This window comes from Heptranchias perlo, chromosome 8, assembly GCF_035084215.1.
Source record: "Heptranchias perlo isolate sHepPer1 chromosome 8, sHepPer1.hap1, whole genome shotgun sequence".
In the NCBI taxonomy this organism is placed as follows: Eukaryota; Metazoa; Chordata; class Chondrichthyes; order Hexanchiformes; family Hexanchidae; genus Heptranchias; species Heptranchias perlo.
The window spans coordinates 313,889-334,123 of NC_090332.1; the positions used below are offsets into that span (position 1 = coordinate 313,889).

Below are 20,235 nucleotides of genomic sequence, written 5' to 3' on the forward strand. Positions count from 1 at the left end.
AGGAAAGGGGAGCTTTAATTGTAATGCAGAGGAGGTTTGAGCAATGTAGAATACGATTCGCAGCTCCTCAGCCAGAGTGAGTACGTTTTGTGTTGTAAGTGAAGAGGGGGAGGTTGAGATGGACTTGTAACGTACCCTCTTTGGCGATGGTGGAATAGTGGAGCCCTGGGCCTGTGCTGCCGAGGCTCCAGGGGCTGACTCCAGTGCTGGATATGGACGTGGCTCAGTGTGTGTGTGAGGGGACTCGAGGGCTGGGGCCATGCACCTCAGTGTAAACACAGCAGGACCCTGAGTACTGAGCTCCCATGTGGGGCCCAGGCCCAGGCTGTGCGAGCAGCTTCCCCCTCACATAATCAACACCATGGCAGCTGCTGCTTTGCAGTAACTGTGATGAGGTAAGTGTGCCTTGGCTTTCTCTGTCTGTCTGTCTGTCTGTCTGTCTGTGTGTACCACAACGCAGAGCTAACCTCCGTCTCCGGCCCCAGTCTCTCCGTCTCCGGCCCCAGTCTCTCCGTCTCCGGCCCCAGTCTCTCCGTCTCCGGCCCCAGTCTCTCCGTCTCCGGCCCCAGTCTCTCCGTCTCCGGCCCCAGTCTCTCCGTCTCCGGCCCCAGTCTCTCCGTCTCCGGCCCCAGTCTCTCCGTCTCCGGCCCCAGTCTCTCCGTCCCCGGCCCCAGTCTCTCCGTCCCCGGCCCCAGTCTCTCCGTCTCCGGCCCCAGTCTCTCCGTCTCCGGCCCCAGTCTCTCCGTCCCCGGCCCCAGTCTCTCCGTCCCCGGCCCCAGTCTCTCCGTCCCCGGCCCCAGTCTCTCCGTCCCCGGCCCCAGTCTCTCCGTCCCCGGCCCCAGTCTCTCCGTCCCCGGCCCCAGTCTCTCCGTCCCCGGCCCCAGTCTCTCCGTCCCCGGCCCCAGTCTCTCCGTCCCCGGCCCCAGTCTCTCCGTCCCCGGCCCCAGTCTCTCCGTCCCCGGCCCCAGTCTCTCCGTCCCCGGCCCCAGTCTCTCCGTCCCCGGCCCCAGTCTCTCCGTCCCCGGCCCCAGTCTCTCCGTCCCCGGCCCCAGTCTCTCCGTCCCCGGCCCCAGTCTCTCCGTCCCCGGCCCCGGCCCCAGCCTCACAGTCTGCTGCTCAAACACTGTTCGATTTAAAGTTGCTGCTTCCCGTTTTGTTTTTTTTCTGCTGGAGAGAAAATGGCATCTGCTGGGATCGACCTTGAAAATGCATGAGCGCATGTTTGAACTAACCTCGGAACTCCACAGTTGCAGCCTGGCAGTGTGCCAGATACGGGCAGATCTATTAAATGTTCAACTGTTGGTTTGTTACATCATATTCAAACCCCCAAGATTGGCTTTAATAAAAAAAATAACAATGCCATCCCCTCCAGAGGGTGCAGACTCTCCCTGGGGTACAGTTCTACAGTCACGGACTCTCCCTGGGGTACAGTTCTACAGTCACGGACTCTCCCTGGGGTACAGTTCTACAGTCACTGACTCTCCCTGGGGTACAGTTCTACAGTCACGGACTCTCCCTGGGGTACAGTTCTACAGTCACTGACTCTCCCTGGGGTACAGTTCTACAGTCACGGACTCTCCCTGGGGTACAGTTCTACAGTCACTGACTCTCCCTGGGGTACAGTTCTACAGTCACGGACTCTCCCTGGGGTACAGTTCTACAGTCACGGACTCTCCCTGGGGTACAGTTCTACAGTCACTGACTCTCCCTGGGGTACAGTTCTACAGTCACTGACTCTCCCTGGTGTACAGCTCCACAGACACTGAATCTCAATGGCGAACAATTCCACAGGCACTGACTCTCACTGGAGTACAGTTCCACAGGCACTGACTCTACCTGGGGTACAGTTCCACAGGCATTGGCTCTCCCTGGGTACAGTTCCACAGGCACTGACTCCCACTGGAGTACAGTTCTACAGATACTGACTCCCACAGGGGTACAGTTCTACAGTCACTGACTCCCACAGGGGTACAGTTCCACAGTCACTGACTCCCACTGGAGTACAGTTCTACAGATACTGACTCCCACAGGGGTACAGTTCTACAGATACTGACTCCCACAGGGGTACAGTTCTACAGTCACTGACTCCCACACGGGTACAGTTCTACAGTCACTGACTCCCACAGGGGTACAGTTCCACAGGTGGTGACTCTCCCTGGGGTACAGTTCCACAGGTGGTGACTCTCCCTGGGGGACAGTTCCACAGACACTGACTCTCACTGGGGTACAGTTCCACAGTCACTGACTCCCACTGGAGTACAGTTCTACAGATACTGACTCCCACAGGGGTACAGTTCCACAGGCACTGACTCTCCCTGGGGTACAGTTCCACAGACACTGACTCTCACTGGGGTACAGTTCCACAGTCACTGACTCCCACTGGAGTACAGTTCTACAGATACTGACTCCCACAGGGGTACAGTTCCACAGACACTGACTCTCACTGGGGTACAGTTCCACAGTCACTGACTCCCACAGGGGTACAGTTCTACAGTCACTGACTCCCACAGGGGTACAGTTCTACAGTCACTGACTCCCACAGGGGTACAGTTCTACAGACACTGACTCTCACTGGGGTACAGTTCTACAGTCACTGACTCCCACAGGGGTACAGTTCCACAGGTGGTGACTCTCCCTGGGGTACAGTTCCACAGGTGGTGACTCTCCCTGGGGTATAGTTCCACAGACACTGACTCTCCCTGGGGGACAGTTCCACAGGCGGTGACTCTCCCTGGGGGACAGTTCCACACACACTGACTCTCACTGGGGGACAGTTCCACAGGCACTGACTCTCCCTGGGGTACAGTTCCACACACACTGACTCTCCCTGGGGTACAGTTCCACACACACTGACTCTCCCTGGGGTACAGTTCCACAGACACTGACTCTCCCTGGGGTACAGTTCCACACACACTGACTCTCCCTGGGGTACAGTTCCACACACACTGACTCTCCCTGGGGTACAGTTCCACACACACTGACTCTCCCTGGGGTACAGTTCCACACACACTGACTCTCCCTGGGGTACAGTTCCACAGACACTGACTCTCCCTGGGGTACAGTTCCACACACACTGACTCTCCCTGGGGTACAGTTCCACACACACTGACTCTCCCTGGGGTACAGTTCCACACACACTGACTCTCCCTGGGGTACAGTTCCACAGGCACTGACTCTCCCTGGGGGACAGTTCCACAGACACTGACTCTCCCTGGGGTACAGTTCCACAGACACTGACTCTCACTGGGGGACAGTTCCACACACACTGACTCCCACTGGGGGACAGTTCCACGGGCACTGACTCTCACTGGGGGACAGTTCCACAGACACTGACTCTCACTGGGGGACAGTTCCACGGGCACTGACTCTCACTGGGGGACAGTTCCACGGGCACTGACTCTCACTGGGGGACAGTTCCACAGGCGGTGACTCTCCCTGGGGGACAGTCCCACAGACACTGACTCACCCTGGGGGACAGTCCCACAGACACTGACTCTCCCTGGGGGACAGTCCCACACACACTGACTCTCCCTGGGGGACAGTCCCACACACACTGACTCTCACTGGGGGACAGTCCCACACACACTGACTCTCCCTGGGGGACAGTTCCACAGGCACTGACTCTCACTGGGGGACAGTTCCACAGACACTGACTCTCACTGGGGGACAGTTCCACGGGCACTGACTCTCACTGGGGGACAGTTCCACAGGCGGTGACTCTCCCTGGGGGACAGTCCCACAGACACTGACTCACCCTGGGGGACAGTCCCACAGACACTGACTCTCCCTGGGGGACAGTCCCACACACACTGACTCTCCCTGGGGGACATTGGGGAGTGGCAGGGTCTGTAGAGATCGGCAGTGGGGAGGGATGGGCTGCAGCAAGAGCTCAGCCTGCAGTCAGGGCCATGTCTCCAGTTGGAGGGGTGTAGGGAGTAGTCGGAGAAAGCAGCTGTTGTGGTCACCCTGTGACCTGTGGCCTTAACCTCCTGTGTAACCTGCCCCCAGGGTGAGGAATTGTGAGCTTTATATAGAGCTGGGGTCAGGGGGTTGAGGGGTAAAGCCTGTGCGAGGAATGAGCCTTTGTGTTGTAACCCGCCTTCCCTGCTCTCTGTTTCAGGCGTAAAGTAAATGAAGATGAGTGGCCTCGTGGATCTAGCAACAGAGCCTGTAAACCCGGACCCTCGCAAGAGGAGGGGGGCTCGGTGTGATACCGTGGGACACAGGTATGACAGGAGGGGGCTGAGTCAATAACACCAATCACCAAGGCCCCTGGAGAAGATGGTGGAAGGGGGGGGGGAGAGAGCTGGGTGACGTGGGGGAGCAGAGGGGTTTTGGGGTTCAGGTTCACAACATTAAAAGCAGCTCCTCAAGTGGATAAGATCATAAAAAAGCTATTGGAATCCTGGGATTTATAGAATATAAAAGTTGAGATGTAATGGTGAATCTATATAAACCATAGTAAGACCACAGTTGGAGATTGTGTGCAGTTTTGGGCTCCACACCATAGAAAGTTTGTGGAGAGGGGAGATTCATTAGCATGCGACCTGATAAAAGGAAATACTAATATGGAGAAAGAGAGGGGGAGGATCCCGGGGGGAGGGGGAGGATCCCGGGGGAGGGGCTTGTGATTGTCAGAGTCTGCTGATTTGCTCTCCTCTCTATAGTGCAGATAAACGTCGGCGGGAGCAGGAGAGTAAGTACATCGAGGAGCTGGCGGAGTCACTGTCGGCAAATCTGAGTCACATCGACAGTCTGAGTGTTAAACCCGATAAATGCAGGATCCTCCGCAAAACCGTCCATCAGATCCAGCTCATCAAAAGACTGGAACAAGGTACAAGCAGGAGTCTGTGGGCCGTACGGTGTGAGGAGTGAGTCTGTGGGCCGTATGGTGTGAGGAGTGAGTCTGTGGGTCGTACGGTGTGAGGAGTGAGTCTGTGGGCTGTATGGTGTGAGGAGTGAGTCTGTGGGCCGTATGGTGTGAGGAGTGAGTCTGTGGGTCGTACGGTGTGAGGAGTGAGTCTGTGGGCTGTATGGTGTGAGGAGTGAGTCTGTGGGTCGTACGGTGTGAGGAGTGAGTCTGTGGGCCGTACGGTGAGGAGTGAGTCTGTGGGCCGTATGGTGTGAGGAGTGAGCCTGTGGGTCGTACGGTGTGAGGAGTGAGTCTGTGGGTCGTACGGTGTGAGGAGTGAGTCTGTGGGTCGTACGGTGAGGAGTGAGTCTGTGGGCCGTATGGTGTGAGGAGTGAGCCTGTGGGCCGTACGGTGTGAGGAGTGAGTCTGTGGGCCGTATGGTGTGAGGAGTGAGTCTGTGGGCCGTATGGTGTGAGGAGTGAGTCTGTGGGCCGTATGGTGTGAGGAGTGAGTCTGTGGGCCGTACGGTGTGAGGAGTGAGTCTGTGGGCCGTACGGTGTGAGGAGTGAGTCTGTGGGCCGTATGGTGTGAGGAGTGAGTCTGTGGGCCGTACGGTGAGGAGTGAGTCTGTGGGTCGTACGGTGTGAGGAGTGAGTCTGTGGGCCGTATGGTGTGAGGAGTGAGTCTGTGGGTCGTACGGTGTGAGGAGTGAGCCTGTGGGCCGTACGGTGTGAGGAGTGAGCCTGTGGGCCGTACGGTGTGAGGAGTGAGTCTGTGGGTCGTACGGTGTGAGGAGTGAGTCTGTGGGTCGTACGGTGTGAGGAGTGAGTCTGTGGGCCGTACGGTGTGAGGAGTGAGTCTGTGGGTCGTACGGTGTGAGGAGTGAGCCTGTGGGCCGTATGGTGTGAGGAGTGAGTCTGTGGGTCGTACGGTGTGAGGAGTGAGCCTGTGGGCCGTATGGTGTGAGGAGTGAGTCTGTGGGCCGTATGGTGTGAGGAGTGAGCCTGTGGGCCGTACGGTGTGAGGAGTGAGTCTGTGGGCCGTATGGTGTGAGGAGTGAGTCTGTGGGTCGTACGGTGTGAGGAGTGAGTCTGTGGGCCGTATGGTGTGAGGAGTGAGTCTGTGGGCCGTATGGTGTGAGGAGTGAGCCTGTGGGCCGTACGGTGAGGAGTGAGGCTGTGGGCCGTACGGTGTGAGGAGTGAGTCTGTGGGCCGTACGGTGTGAGGAGTGAGTCTGTGGGCCGTACGGTGTGAGGAGTGAGTCTGTGGGCCGTACGGTGTGAGGAGTGAGCCTGTGGGTCGTACGGTGTGAGGAGTGAGCCTGTGGGTCGTACGGTGTGAGGAGTGAGCCTGTGGGCCGTACGGTGTGAGGAGTGAGCCCGTGGGCCGTATGGTGTGAGGAGTGAGCCTGTGGGCCGTATGGTGTGAGGAGTGAGTCTGTGGGCCGTATGGTGTGAGGAGTGAGCCCGTGGGCCGTATGGTGTGAGGAGTGAGTCTGTGGGCCGTACGGTGTGAGGAGTGAGTCTGTGGGCCGTACGGTGTGAGGAGTGAGCCTGTGGGCCGTACGGTGTGAGGAGTGAGTCTGTGGGCCGTACGGTGTGAGGAGTGAGCCTGTGGGCCGTACGGTGTGAGGAGTGAGCCTGTGGGCCGTACGGTGTGAGGAGTGAGTCTGTGGGCCGTACGGTGTGAGGAGTGAGTCTGTGGGCCGTATGGTGTGAGGAGTGAGTCTGTGGGCCGTACGGTGTGAGGAGTGAGTCTGTGGGCCGTACGGTGTGAGGAGTGAGTCTGTGGGCCGTACGGTGTGAGGAGTGAGTCTGTGGGCCGTACGGTGTGAGGAGTGAGCCTGTGGGCCGTACGGTGTGAGGAGTGAGTCTGTGGGCCGTACGGTGTGAGGAGTGAGTCTGTGGGCCGTATGGTGTGAGGAGTGAGTCTGTGGGCCGTATGGTGTGAGGAGTGAGCCTGTGGGCCGTACGGTGTGAGGAGTGAGTCTGTGGGCCGTATGGTGTGAGGAGTGAGTCTGTGGGCCGTATGGTGTGAGGAGTGAGTCTGTGGGTCATACAGTGAGGAGTGAGTCTGTGGGCCGTACGGTGTGAGGAGTGAGTCTGTGGGTCATACAGTGAGGAGTGAGCCTGTGGGCCGTATGGTGTGAGGAGTGTGCCTGTGGGCCGTATGGTGTGAGGAGTGAGTCTGTGGGTCGTACGGTGTGAGGAGTGAGTCTGTGGGTCGTACGGTGTGAGGAGTGAGTCTGTGGGCCGTACGGTGTGAGGAGTGAGTCTGTGGGTCGTACGGTGTGAGGAGTGAGTCTGTGGGCCGTACGGTGTGAGGAGTGAGCCTGTGGGTCGTACGGTGTGAGGAGTGAGTCTGTGGGTCGTACGGTGTGAGGAGTGAGTCTGTGGGCCGTACGGTGTGAGGAGTGAGCCTGTGGGTCGTACGGTGTGAGGAGTGAGTCTGTGGGTCGTACGGTGTGAGGAGTGAGTCTGTGGGCCGTATGGTGTGAGGAGTGAGCCTGTGGGTCATACAGTGAGGAGTGAGCCTGTGGGTCATACAGTGAGGAGTGAGCCTGTGGGTCGTACGGTGTGAGGAGTGAGTCTGTGGGCCGTATGGTGTGAGGAGTGAGTCTGTGGGCCGTATGGTGTGAGGAGTGAGCCTGTGGGCCGTATGGTGTGAGGAGTGAGTCTGTGGGCCGTATGGTGTGAGGAGTGAGCCTGTGGGCCGTACGGTGTGAGGAGTGAGCCTGTGGGCCGTACGGTGTGAGGAGTGAGCCTGTGGGCCGTATGGTGTGAGGAGTGAGTCTGTGGGTCGTACAGTGAGGAGTGAGCCTGTGGGCCGTACGGTGTGAGGAGTGAGCCTGTGGGCCGTACGGTGTGAGGAGTGAGCCTGTGGGCCGTATGGTGTGAGGAGTGAGTCTGTGGGTCGTACAGTGAGGAGTGAGTCTGTGGGCCGTATGGTGTGAGGAGTGAGCCTGTGGGCCGTACGGTGTGAGGAGTGAGTCTGTGGGCCGTACGGTGTGAGGAGTGAGTCTGTGGGCCGTACGGTGTGAGGAGTGAGCCTGTGGGCCGTACGGTGTGAGGAGTGAGCCTGTGGGCCGTACGGTGTGAGGAGTGAGTCTGTGGGCCGTACGGTGTGAGGAGTGAGTCTGTGGGCCGTACGGTGTGAGGAGTGAGTCTGTGGGCCGTATGGTGTGAGGAGTGAGCCCGTGGGCCGTATGGTGTGAGGAGTGAGTCTGTGGGCCGTATGGTGTGAGGAGTGAGCCTGTGGGCCGTACGGTGTGAGGAGTGAGCCTGTGGGCCGTATGGTGTGAGGAGTGAGTCTGTGGGCCGTACGGTGTGAGGAGTGAGCCTGTGGGCCGTATGGTGTGAGGAGTGAGTCTGTGGGTCGTACAGTGAGGAGTGAGTCTGTGGGCCGTACGGTGTGAGGAGTGAGTCTGTGGGCCGTATGGTGTGAGGAGTGAGTCTGTGGGTCGTATGGTGTGAGGAGTGAGTCTGTGGGTCGTACAGTGAGGAGTGAGTCTGTGGGCCGTATGGTGTGAGGAGTGAGTCTGTGGGTCGTACGGTGTGAGGAGTGAGTCTGTGGGTCGTACGGTGTGAGGAGTGAGTCTGTGGGTCGTACAGTGAGGAGTGAGTCTGTGGGCCGTACGGTGTGAGGAGTGAGTCTGTGGGCCGTATGGTGTGAGGAGTGAGCCTGTGGGCCGTATGGTGTGAGGAGTGAGCCTGTGGGCCGTATGGTGTGAGGAGTGAGCCTGTGGGCCGTATGGTGTGAGGAGTGAGTCTGTGGGTCGTACAGTGAGGAGTGAGTCTGTGGGCCGTATGGTGTGAGGAGTGAGTCTGTGGGTCGTACGGTGTGAGGAGTGAGTCTGTGGGTCGTACGGTGTGAGGAGTGAGTCTGTGGGTCGTACAGTGAGGAGTGAGTCTGTGGGCCGTACGGTGTGAGGAGTGAGTCTGTGGGCCGTATGGTGTGAGGAGTGAGCCTGTGGGCCGTATGGTGTGAGGAGTGAGCCTGTGGGCCGTATGGTGTGAGGAGTGAGCCTGTGGGCCGTATGGTGTGAGGAGTGAGTCTGTGGGTCGTACAGTGAGGAGTGAGCCTGTGGGCCGTATGGTGTGAGGAGTGAGCCTGTGGGCCGTACGGTGTGAGGAGTGAGTCTGTGGGTCGTATGGTGTGAGGAGTGAGTCTGTGGGTCGTACGGTGTGAGGAGTGAGCCTGTGGGCCGTACGGTGTGAGGAGTGAGCCTGTGGGCCGTACGGTGTGAGGAGTGAGCCTGTGGGCCGTATGGTGTGAGGAGTGAGTCTGTGGGTCGTACAGTGAGGAGTGAGTCTGTGGGCCGTACGGTGTGAGGAGTGAGTCTGTGGGCCGTATGGTGTGAGGAGTGAGTCTGTGGGTCGTATGGTGTGAGGAGTGAGTCTGTGGGTCGTACAGTGAGGAGTGAGTCTGTGGGCCGTATGGTGTGAGGAGTGAGTCTGTGGGTCGTACGGTGTGAGGAGTGAGTCTGTGGGTCGTACGGTGTGAGGAGTGAGTCTGTGGGTCGTACAGTGAGGAGTGAGTCTGTGGGCCGTACGGTGTGAGGAGTGAGTCTGTGGGCCGTATGGTGTGAGGAGTGAGCCTGTGGGCCGTATGGTGTGAGGAGTGAGCCTGTGGGCCGTATGGTGTGAGGAGTGAGCCTGTGGGCCGTATGGTGTGAGGAGTGAGTCTGTGGGTCGTACAGTGAGGAGTGAGCCTGTGGGCCGTATGGTGTGAGGAGTGAGCCTGTGGGCCGTACGGTGTGAGGAGTGAGTCTGTGGGTCGTATGGTGTGAGGAGTGAGTCTGTGGGTCGTACGGTGTGAGGAGTGAGCCTGTGGGCCGTACGGTGTGAGGAGTGAGCCTGTGGGCCGTACGGTGTGAGGAGTGAGCCTGTGGGCCGTACGGTGTGAGGAGTGAGCCTGTGGGCCGTACGGTGTGAGGAGTGAGCCTGTGGGCCGTACGGTGTGAGGAGTGAGCCTGTGGGCCGTATGGTGTGAGGAGTGAGTCTGTGGGCCGTACAGTGAGGAGTGAGTCTGTGGGCCGTATGGTGTGAGGAGTGAGCCCGTGGGCCGTATGGTGTGAGGAGTGAGTCTGTGGGTCGTATGGTGTGAGGAGTGAGTCTGTGGGCCGTATGGTGTGAGGAGTGAGTCTGTGGGTCGTACAGTGAGGAGTGAGTCTGTGGGCCGTATGGTGTGAGGAGTGAGTCTGTGGGCCGTACGGTGTGAGGAGTGAGTCTGTGGGCCGTATGGTGTGAGGAGTGAGCCTGTGGGCCGTACGGTGTGAGGAGTGAGTCTGTGGGCCGTATGGTGTGAGGAGTGAGCCTGTGGGCCGTATGGTGTGAGGAGTGAGTCTGTGGGCCGTACGGTGTGAGGAGTGAGTCTGTGGGTCGTACAGTGAGGAGTGAGCCTGTGGGCTGTACGGTGTGAGGAGTGAGTCTGTGGGTCGTACGGTGTGAGGAGTGAGTCTGTGGGCCGTACAGTGAGGAGTGAGTCTGTGGGCCGTACAGTGAGGAGTGAGTCTGTGGGTCGTACAGTGAGGAGTGAGCCTGTGGGCCGTATGGTGTGAGGAGTGAGCCTGTGGGCCGTATGGTGTGAGGAGTGAGTCTGTGGGCCGTATGGTGTGAGGAGTGAGTCTGTGGGCCGTACGGTGTGAGGAGTGAGTCTGTGGGCCGTATGGTGTGAGGAGTGAGTCTGTGGGCCGTATGGTGTGAGGAGTGAGCCTGTGGGCCGTACGGTGTGAGGAGTGAGTCTGTGGGCCGTATGGTGTGAGGAGTGAGTCTGTGGGTCGTACGGTGTGAGGAGTGAGTCTGTGGGCCGTATGGTGTGAGGAGTGAGTCTGTGGGCTCTGTATCCCCAGTTCTGCCTCATTTACCAATGAACAGTTTGCTCTCCACAGAAAAAGCAGCACAAGCAGAAGATGAGGTTCAGAAATCGGATATCTCGTCCAGCACTCAGTCCCTCATTGAAAAAGACTCCCTTGGACCTCTTCTCCTCGAGGTATGGGCGAATGCAGGGATGGGGGGCGCACTCAGCCTGTGCTGAGTTTGCTGAACCTACCTGGTGTTGTACTGAGCCCTACACAGAGCAGGAAAGGCCCAGGCTCCATCCCAGGCCTCTGCTGTTAGCTTACCCCACCCAATGTGGGACCGTGTCTGTGTGGGATGGTGTGTGGGTCAGTGTATCTGTTTGGGACAATGTGTGGGAGGGTTTGTGGGACAGTGTCTGTGTGGGACAGTAGTGGGAGGGTGTGTGGGTCAGTGTGTCTGTGTGGGGGATCGGGAGGCACACTCTCCGTGTGTAAAGCAGGTTTTGTGCTGTGTGCAGGCTCTGGATGGGTTTTTCTTCGTGGTGAATCGGGAGGGACGTGTCGTGTTCGTCTCGGAGAATGTCACCAGTTACCTGGGATACAACCAAGAGGAGCTGATGAACACGAGTGTGTACAGCATCCTGCACCTCGCTGATCATGCTGAATTCGTCCGCAATCTGCTGCCCAAATCCCTGGGTAAGGGATCGTCCTCCTGTATGTCTCTGCTTCTCTGGGGAGGGGGACAACATAAGAACATAAGAAATAGGAGCAGGAGTAGGCCGTACGGCCCCTTGAGCCTACTCCGTCATTCAATCAGATCATGGCTGATCTTCGACCTCAACTCCACTTTCCCGCCCTATCCCCATATCCCTTAATTCTCCTAGAGTCCAAAAATCTATCGATCTTCAGTCTTGAATATATTCAATGACTCAGCATCCACAGCCCTCTGGGGTAGAGAATTCCAAAGATTCACCACCCTGAGTGAAGAAATTCCTCCTCATCTCGGTCCTAAAAATCCAACCCTTTATCCTGAGACTATGCCCCCTAGTTCTAGACTCTCCAGCCAGGGGAAACAACCTCTCAGCATCTACCCTGTCAAGCCCCCTCAGAATCTTACATGTTTCAATGAGATCACCTCTCATTCTTCTAAACTCCAGAGAGTATAGGCCCATTCTAATTAATTTCCCCTCATAGGACAACCCTCTCCTCCCAGGAATCAATCTAGTGAACCTTCATTGCACCGCCTCTAAGGCAAGTATATCCTTCCTTAGATAAGGAGACCAAAACTGTACACAGTACTCCAGGTGAGGTCTCACCAAAGCCCTGGACAATTGTAGCAAGACTTCCTTACTCTTATACTCCAACCCCTTTTCAATAAAGGCCAACATCCCATTTGCCTTTCTAATTGTTTGTTGTACCTGCAGTTAACTTTCTGTGTTTTGTGTACAAGGACACCCAAATCTCTCTGAACACCAACATTTAGTCGTTTTTCACCATTTAAAAAATATTCAATTTTTCTGTTTTTCCTACCAAAGTGAATAACATCACATTTCCCCACATTATACTCCATCTGCCACCTTCTTGCCCACTCACTTAACCTGTCGATATCCCTTTGCAGACTCTTTGTGCCCTCCTCACAGCTTACTTTCCCACCGAGCTTTGTATCGTCAGCAAACTTGGATACATTACACTCGGTCCCTTCATCTAAGTCATTAATATAGATTGTAAATAGCTGAGGCCCAAGCACTGATCCTTGCGACACCCCACTAGTTACAGCCTGCAAACCTGAGAATGACCCGTTTATCCCTACTCTCTGTTTTCTGTCCATTAACCAATCCTGCGTCATTTGTATCCATTTGATTTATATCAATTAGTGTAAATTGTATTCGGGGGTGCCTATCAATTGCGGGCTCCCTTGTATCCATATATGAGAGCTGATCTAGGGTGTAGTGTGGGTAATGTGGAGCTCTGTGAATAAAGGCTTAGAAGCAACTGAAGTCTTCTATCGTTCACCACCTGACTATCCAGCTTGTACACTCTCTCCGTGCTAATATATCACCCCCAACCCCATGAGCCCTTATCTTGTGTAACAACCTTTTATGTGGCACCTTATCGAATGCTTTTTGAAAATCCAAATATGCTCCATCCACTGGTTCCCCTTTATCTACCCTGCTGGTTACATCTTCAAAAAACTCAAATAAATTTGTCAAACACGATTTCCCTTTCATAAAACCATGTTGACTCTGCCTGATCATATTATGATTTTCTAAGTGCCCTGTTACCACTTCCTTCATAATGGATTCCAGCATTTTCCTGACGACTGATGTCAGGCTAACTGGCCTGTAGTTCCCTGTTTTCTCTCTCCCTCCTTTCTTGAATAGCGGGGTTACATTTGCTACCTTCCAATCCACAGGGACCGTTCCCAAATCTAGGGAATTTTGGAAGATCACAACCAATGCACCCACTATCTCTGCAGCCACCTCCATTAGAGAGGGGAGATGGGCAAGGTGCAAGCTAGATGGTACGGAGCAGCACCACAGATCAGTGTGAAGCCATTGTTACCAGAGGGACCATGGGGATGTTGTCTCAGTGCGGGCACTCTCGGAGTACAGCTCCACCTCCACCTGCACCCCACCCCGGCAGTGTGCTGTCCTGACCTGCTGCTCCTTTTTTCAGTGAACAGCGTCCCTTGGTCAAAGGAGAGCACCAGGCGGAACAGCCACACCTTCAACTGCCGTATGCTGGTGCGAGCGGCGGACGAGACCAATACAGATAGTCAGGAGGCGAGGCAGCATTACCAGATAATGCAGTGCTTCACCGTGTCACAGCCCAAGTCTATTAAAGAGGAGGGGGAAGGTAAGTGATTGGTGGAGACCAGGATCGGACAGTGTGCTGAAGGTAACTGGAGTTACCCTTGTCCTCCCGTCCCCCCTTCCCCCATCACCCCCCCCCCGTCCCCCCTTCCCCCATCACCCCCCGTCCCCCCTTCCCCCATCACCCCCCGTCCCCCCTTCCCCCATCACCCCCCGTCCCCCCTTCCCCCATCATCCCCCCGTCCCCCTTCCCCCATCACCCCCCCGTCCCCCCTTCCCCCATCACCGCCCCGTCCCCCCTTCCCCCATCACCCCCCGTCCCCCCTTCCCCCATCACACCCCCCGTCCCCCATTCCCCCATCACCCCCCCCGTCCCCCCATCACCCCCCGTCCCCCCTTCCCCCATCACCCCCCCGTCCCCCCTTCCCCCATCACCCCCCCGTCCCCCCTTCCCCCATCACCCCCCGTCCCCCCTTCCCCCATCACCCCCCCGTCCCCCCTTCCCCCATCACCCCCCGACCCCCTTCCCCCATCACCCCCCGTCCTCCCTTCCCCCATCCCCCCCCCGTCCCCCCTTCCCCCCTTCCCCCATCACCCCCCGTCCCCCCCTCGTGTGCGCCCTCCCCCCCCCCTCGTGTGCGCCCTTCCCCCCCCTCGTGTGCGCCCTTCCCCCCCCTCGTGTGCGCCCTTCCCCCCCCTCGTGTGCGCCCTCCCCCCCCCCTCGTGTGCGCCCTCCCCCCCCCTCGTGTGCGCCCTCCCCCCCCCTCGTGTGCGCCCTCCCCCCCCCTCGTGTGCGCCCTTCCCCCCCCCCTCGTGTGCGCCCTTCCCCCCCCCCTCGTGTGCGCCCTTCCCCCCCCCCTCGTGTGCGCCCTTCCCCCCCCCTCGTGTGCGCCCTTCCCCCCCCTCGTGTGCGCCCTTCCCCCCCCCTCGTGTGCGCCCTCCCCCCCCCTCGTGTGCGCCCTCCCCCCCCCTCGTGTGCGCCCTCCCCCCCCCTCGTGTGCGCCCTCCCCCCCCCCTCGTGTGCGCCCTCCCCCCCCCCTCGTGTGCGCCCTCCCCCCCCCTCGTGTGCGCCCTCCCCCCCCCCCTCGTGTGCGCCCTTCCCCCCCCTCGTGTGCGCCCTTCCCCCCCCTCGTGTGCGCCCTTCCCCCCCCCTCGTGTGCGCCCTTCCCCCCCCTCGTGTGCGCCCTTCCCCCCCCCTCGTGTGCGCCCTTCCCCCCCCCTCGTGTGCGCCCTTCCCCCCCCCTCGTGTGCGCCCTCCCCCCCCCTCGTGTGCGCCCTTCCCCCCCCCTCGTGTGCGCCCTTCCCCCCCCTCGTGTGCGCCCTTCCCCCCCCTCGTGTGCGCCCTTCCCCCCCCCTCGTGTGCGCCCTTCCCCCCCCCTCGTGTGCGCCCTTCCCCCCCCCCTCGTGTGCGCCCTCCCCCCCCCCTCGTGTGCGCCCTTCCCCCCCCCTCGTGTGCGCCCTTCCCCCCCCCTCGTGTGCGCCCTTCCCCCCCCCTCGTGTGCGCCCTTCCCCCCCATATCCCCCCATCCCCCTCGTTCCCTGGCCAATCCAGGAGGCTGGGCCTGGGGAGGAGGCTGGCCTTCTCTTGGCACAGCCCAGGGCACCTGCCCCAGCACAGGCACCACTTTGAGCAGGAGCGGACGGAGGGAGGCCAAGCAGCCTCCACCTGTGCCTGTTTCCTTGTTGGTAACTTCATGAACTTGTGTCTGATTCTAAAGTCTGACTTTGTCATTGATCCACAGAACTGCAGTCCTGTTTGATTTGCATCGCCCGGAGATTGCCGAGACCTCAGGTCACTCCTGTGTCTGAGACGTTTATTACCAAACAGGACACAACGGGTGAGATCGGCGAGAGTCCACCATAGACTTGGGAACCATCAGAGGGCAATTAGCAGAACTCAGGGGCATATTAGTGGTGAACGGTTTTTCAGACTGGAGGGAAGTATACAGTGGTGTTCCCCAGGGGGCAGGGCTCTTTTTAATATTAATGACCTGGATTTGGTTATAATTTCAAAGTTTGCAGATGACACGAAATTCGGAAATGTAGTAAACAATGTGGAGGATAGTAACAGACTTCAGGAGGACAGAGACAGACTGGTGAAATGGCAGACACATGGCAGATGAAATTTTTTTAATTTTTTTTATTCGTTCATGGGATGTGGGCGTTGCTGGCGAGGCCGGCATTTATTGCCCATCCCTAATTGCCCTCGAGAAGGTGGTGGTGAGCTGCCTTCTTAAACCGCTGCAGTCCGTGTGGTGACGGTTCTCCCACAGTGCTGTTAGGAAGGGAGTTCCAGGATTTTGACCCAGCGACAATGAAGGAACGGCGATATATTTCCAAGTCGGGATGGTGTGTGACTTGGAGGGGAACGTGCAGGTGGTGTTGTTCCCATGCGCCTGCTACTCTTGTCCTTCTAGGTGGTAGAGGTCGCGGGTTTGGGAGGTGCTGTCGAAGAAGCAAACATGGACAAAAGAGCTCAATTCCAGAGGTGAGGTGAGAGTGACTGCCCTTGACATCAAGGCAGCATTTGACCGAGTGTGGCACCGAGGAGCCCTAGTAAAATTGAAGTCAATGGGAATCAGGGGGAAAACTCTCCAGTGGCTGGAGTCATACGTAGCACAAAGGAAAATGGTAGTGGTTGTTGGAGGCCAATCATCTCAGCCCCAGGACATTGCTGCAGGAGTTCCTCAGGGCAGTGTCCTAGGCCCAACCATCTTCAGCTGCTTCATCAATGACCTTCCCTCTATCACAAGGTCAGAAGTGGGGATGTTCGCTGATGATTGCACAGTGTTCAGTTCCATTCGCAACCCCTCAAATAATGAAGCAGTCCGAGCCCGCATGCGAGCAAGACCTGGACAACATCCAGGCTTGGGCTCATAAGTGGCAAGTAACATTCGCGCCAGATAAGTGCCAGGCAATGACCATCTCCAACAAGAGAGAGTCTAACCACCTCCCCTTGACATTCAACGGCATTACCATCGCCGAATCCCCCACCATCAACATCCTGGGGGTCAAATTGACCAGAAACTTAACTGGACCAGCCCATATAAATACTGTGGTTACAAGAGCAGGTCAGAGGCTGGGTATTCTGCGGCGAGTGACTCACCTCCTGACTCCCCAAAGCCTTTCCACCATCTACAAGGCACAAGTCAGGAGTGTGATGGAATACTCTCCACTTGCCTGGATGAGTGCAGCTCCAACAACACTCAAGAAGCTCGACACCATCCAGGACAAAACAGCCCGCTTGATTGGCACCCCATCCACCACCCTAAACATTCACTCCCTTCACCACCGGCGCACTGTGGCTGCAGTGTGCACCATCCACAGGATGCACTGCAGCAACTCGCCAAGGCTTCTTCGACAACACCTCCCAAACCCGCGACCTCTACCACCTAGAAGGACAAGAGCAGCAGGCGCATGGGAACAACACCACCTGCACGTTCCCCTCAAGTCACACACCATCCCGACTTGGAAATATATCGGCCGTTCCTTCATCGTCGCTGGGTTAAAATCCTGGAACTCCCTTCCTAACAGCACTGTGGGAGAACCGTCACCACACGGACTGCAGCGGTTCAAGAAGGCGGCTCACCACCACCTTCTCAAGGGCAATTAGGGATGGGCAATAAATGCCGGCCTCGCCAGCGACGCCCACATCCCATGAATGAATTTTTAAAAAAAGTGGGATTGGAGGATAAGGGGAGAGGGATATGGGGAGAGGGTGGGTAGGTGGGATAGGGGATATGGGGAGAGGGTGGGTAGGTGGGATAGGGGATATGGGGAGAGGGTGGGTAGGTGGGGCACACACACGCAGACAGTTTTGACCAGGAGCAGGAACCCTGGTTGTGATCAGCTACCAGAGCCCAGTTTGGGCTGGTATTAGTTCAGATTGGCATTTAACTCTGTGCTTGTGATTTGCTTTTTTGTAGGAAAAGATAATTTCCATTGATGCGAGCGCCCTGCGAGCCTCGGGAGAATGGGCTGGGAGGATCTAGTCAGGAAATGTATCTATGCCTTTTTCCAGCCCCAGGAGCAGGAGCCATCTTATGCCAAACAGCTGCTGCAGCAAGGTAGGTACCCCCGGGCCCCTCCCTGTCGTCGCCCCCCCCCCACCCCCCGGGCCCTCCCTGTCGTCGCCCCCCCCCCCGGGCCCCTCCCTGTCGTCCGTGTCCCCCCTCCGGGCCCCTCCCTGTCGTCCGTCCCCCCCCCCCCGGGCCCCTCCTGTCGTCCGTCCCCCCCCCCCCGGGCCCCTCCCCGTCGTCCGTCCCCCCCCCCCCCCCGGGCCCCTCCCTGTCGTCCGTCCCCTCCCCCCCCCCCCCCCCCGGGCCCCTCCCTGTCGTCCGTCCCCCCCCCCGGGCCCCTCCCTGTCGTCCGTCCCCCCCCCCCCCCCCCGGGCCCCTCCCTGTCGTCCGTCCCCTCCCCCCCCCCCCCCCCCCGGGCCCCTCCCTGTCGTCCGTCCCCCCCCCCCCCCCCCCCCCGGGCCCCTCCCTGTCGTCCGTCCCCCCCCCCCGGGCCCCTCCCTGTCGTCCGTCCCCCCCCCCGGGCCCCTCCCTGTCGTCCGTCCCCCCCCCCGGGCCCTCCCTGTTGTCCGTCCACCCCCCCCCCCCCCCCCCGGGCCCCTCCCTGTCGTCCGTCCCAACCCCGGGCCCCTCCCTGTCGTCCGTCCCAACCCCGGGCCCCTCCTGTCGGTCCGTCCCAACCCCGGGCCCCACCCTGTCATCCGGGCCCCACCCTGTCGTCTGTCCCCCCGCCCTCCCTGTCGTTCCCCCCCCCCCCCGGGCCCCTCCTGTCGTTCCCCCCCCCTCCTGTCGTTCCCCCCCCCCCCCCCCCGGGCACCTCCCTGTCGTTCCCCGGCCCCTCCCTGTCGTTCCCCCCCCCCCCCGGGCCCCTCCTGTCGCTCCCGGCCCCTCCCCTCTGGCTGTTTCCCCTCTCTCTAACCCAGGGGGTCACAGTGATCAACTAACTCAGCACAGGCTGGGTTACAATCTGGGATCTTCCTTGTCATTACATCTCGATACCACACTGCGGGGGGACGTGGGGAGGGGATTTACCACACTGAGGGGGACGGGGTGAGGGGATTTACCACACTGCGGGGGGACGGGGGGAGGGGATTTAACCACACTGCGGGGGGACGGGGGGAGGGGATTTAACCACACTGCGGGGGGACGGGGGAGGGGATTTAACCACACTGCGGGGGGAGGGGATTTACCACACTGAGGGGGGACAGGGGAGGGGATTTAACCACACTGCGGGGGGACGGGGGGAGGGGATTTAACCACACTGCGGGGGGATGGGGGGAGGGGATTTAACCACACTGCGGGGGGACGGGGGGAGGGGATTTAACCACACTGCGGGGGGACGGGGGGAGGGGATTTAACCACACTGCGGGGGAGGGGATTTAACCACACTGCGGGGGGAGGGGATTTAACCACACTGCGGGGGGACGGGGGGAGGGGATTTAACCACACTGTGGGGGAGGGGATTTAACCACACTACGGGGGAAGGGGATTTAACCCGAGTTATTGGGGGCTGCGGGGAGAACTCTCTTCGGTAATTTTTATTCTCAGTTTGTTTGGAAGATACAGAGTACTTGGTGGGCTGGAGATGGAGATCTCAATAGGCAGCAAGTGTACCCGTCCATCCACAAAGATTAAACCATCACTAAAAAATATCTGGACCAGCGCTCCCTCAAATCTCAACCCTGCTTCGAGATTTACAGCCCAACATCTGGACCAGCGCACCCCCTTCTTGCACACTGCTGTTTTCAGCCCACACTCACCCAATGCCCCCAGAACCCTGTTTGTCCTGTGGACGAACAACATTGAGTTATTTCCCCTGATTATTAAGTGGCTGCAAAATGAACCGACATTACAACAGTGGCCATACCGACGGTGATTGATTGTGTGTGAAACGTTTTGGGATATCTTGGGAATGTGAAGGTGGGAAATGCAACTTCTTCCATTTTTTCTCTTCCCCAATCTGCATTTATCCACATTAAACAACACCTGTCACCTGTCAGCCAGGGCAGGTACAGTACTGGTTAGATACAGAGTAAAGCTCACTCTACACTGTCCCATCAAACACTCCCAGGGCAGGTACAGTACAGGGTTAGATACAGAGTAAAGCTCCTCTACACTGTCCCATCAAACACTCCCAGGGCAGGTAGAGGGTTAGATACAGAGTAAAGCTCCCTCTACACTGTCCCATCAAACACTTCCCAGGGCAGGTACAGTTCTGGGTTAGATACAGAGTAAAGCTCCCTCTACACTGTCCCGTCAAACACTCTCAGGGCAGGTACAGCACTGGGTTAGATACAGAGTAAAGCTCCCTCTACACTGTCCCATCAAACACTCCCAGGGCAGGGACAGGGTTAGATACAGAGTAAAGCTCCCTCTACACTGTCCCATCAAACACTCCCAGGGCAGGTACAGGGTTAGATACAGAGTAAAGCTTGTCCCTACGTTGTGAGCTGGGGACTCAGTTTGACACTTGGCCTTTCCCATATCTGCTGCTACCTTAGTTTCTGGGTGAGGCGGTCAGTTCAGTGGCTTTAGTGTTTTTATTGTCATTTTCGAACTATGGGTGTCACTGGCAAGGCCGGTGTTTATTGCCCGCCCCTAATTGCCCTGAGAAGGTGGTGATGGGCCGCCTTCTTGATAGCGGTTTGGTACAACTGGGTGACTTGCTCGGCCACTTCAGAGGACAATAAGAGCCAATCACGTTGGTGTGGGACTGGAAGTCACTTACAGGCCCAGACCGGGTAAGGACGGCA

The 20,235-nt window shown here is 58.4% G+C and overlaps 1 protein-coding gene across 1 annotated transcript in view; it reads left to right on the forward strand.

Moving 5' to 3' along the window:
• Positions 1-20,235, forward strand: part of ncoa1 (nuclear receptor coactivator 1) — a 57,261-nt gene continuing 37,026 nt past the window's right edge. Inside the window, 9 exon segments of the mRNA XM_067988464.1 lie at positions 1-395; positions 4,121-4,226; positions 4,668-4,834; positions 10,744-10,844; positions 11,172-11,349; positions 13,330-13,509; positions 15,209-15,305; positions 17,395-17,429; positions 17,432-17,533. Of these exon segments, the coding sequence (XP_067844565.1) occupies positions 4,132-4,226; positions 4,668-4,834; positions 10,744-10,844; positions 11,172-11,349; positions 13,330-13,509; positions 15,209-15,305; positions 17,395-17,429; positions 17,432-17,533 (955 nt within the window). The 5' untranslated portion in view covers positions 1-395; positions 4,121-4,131.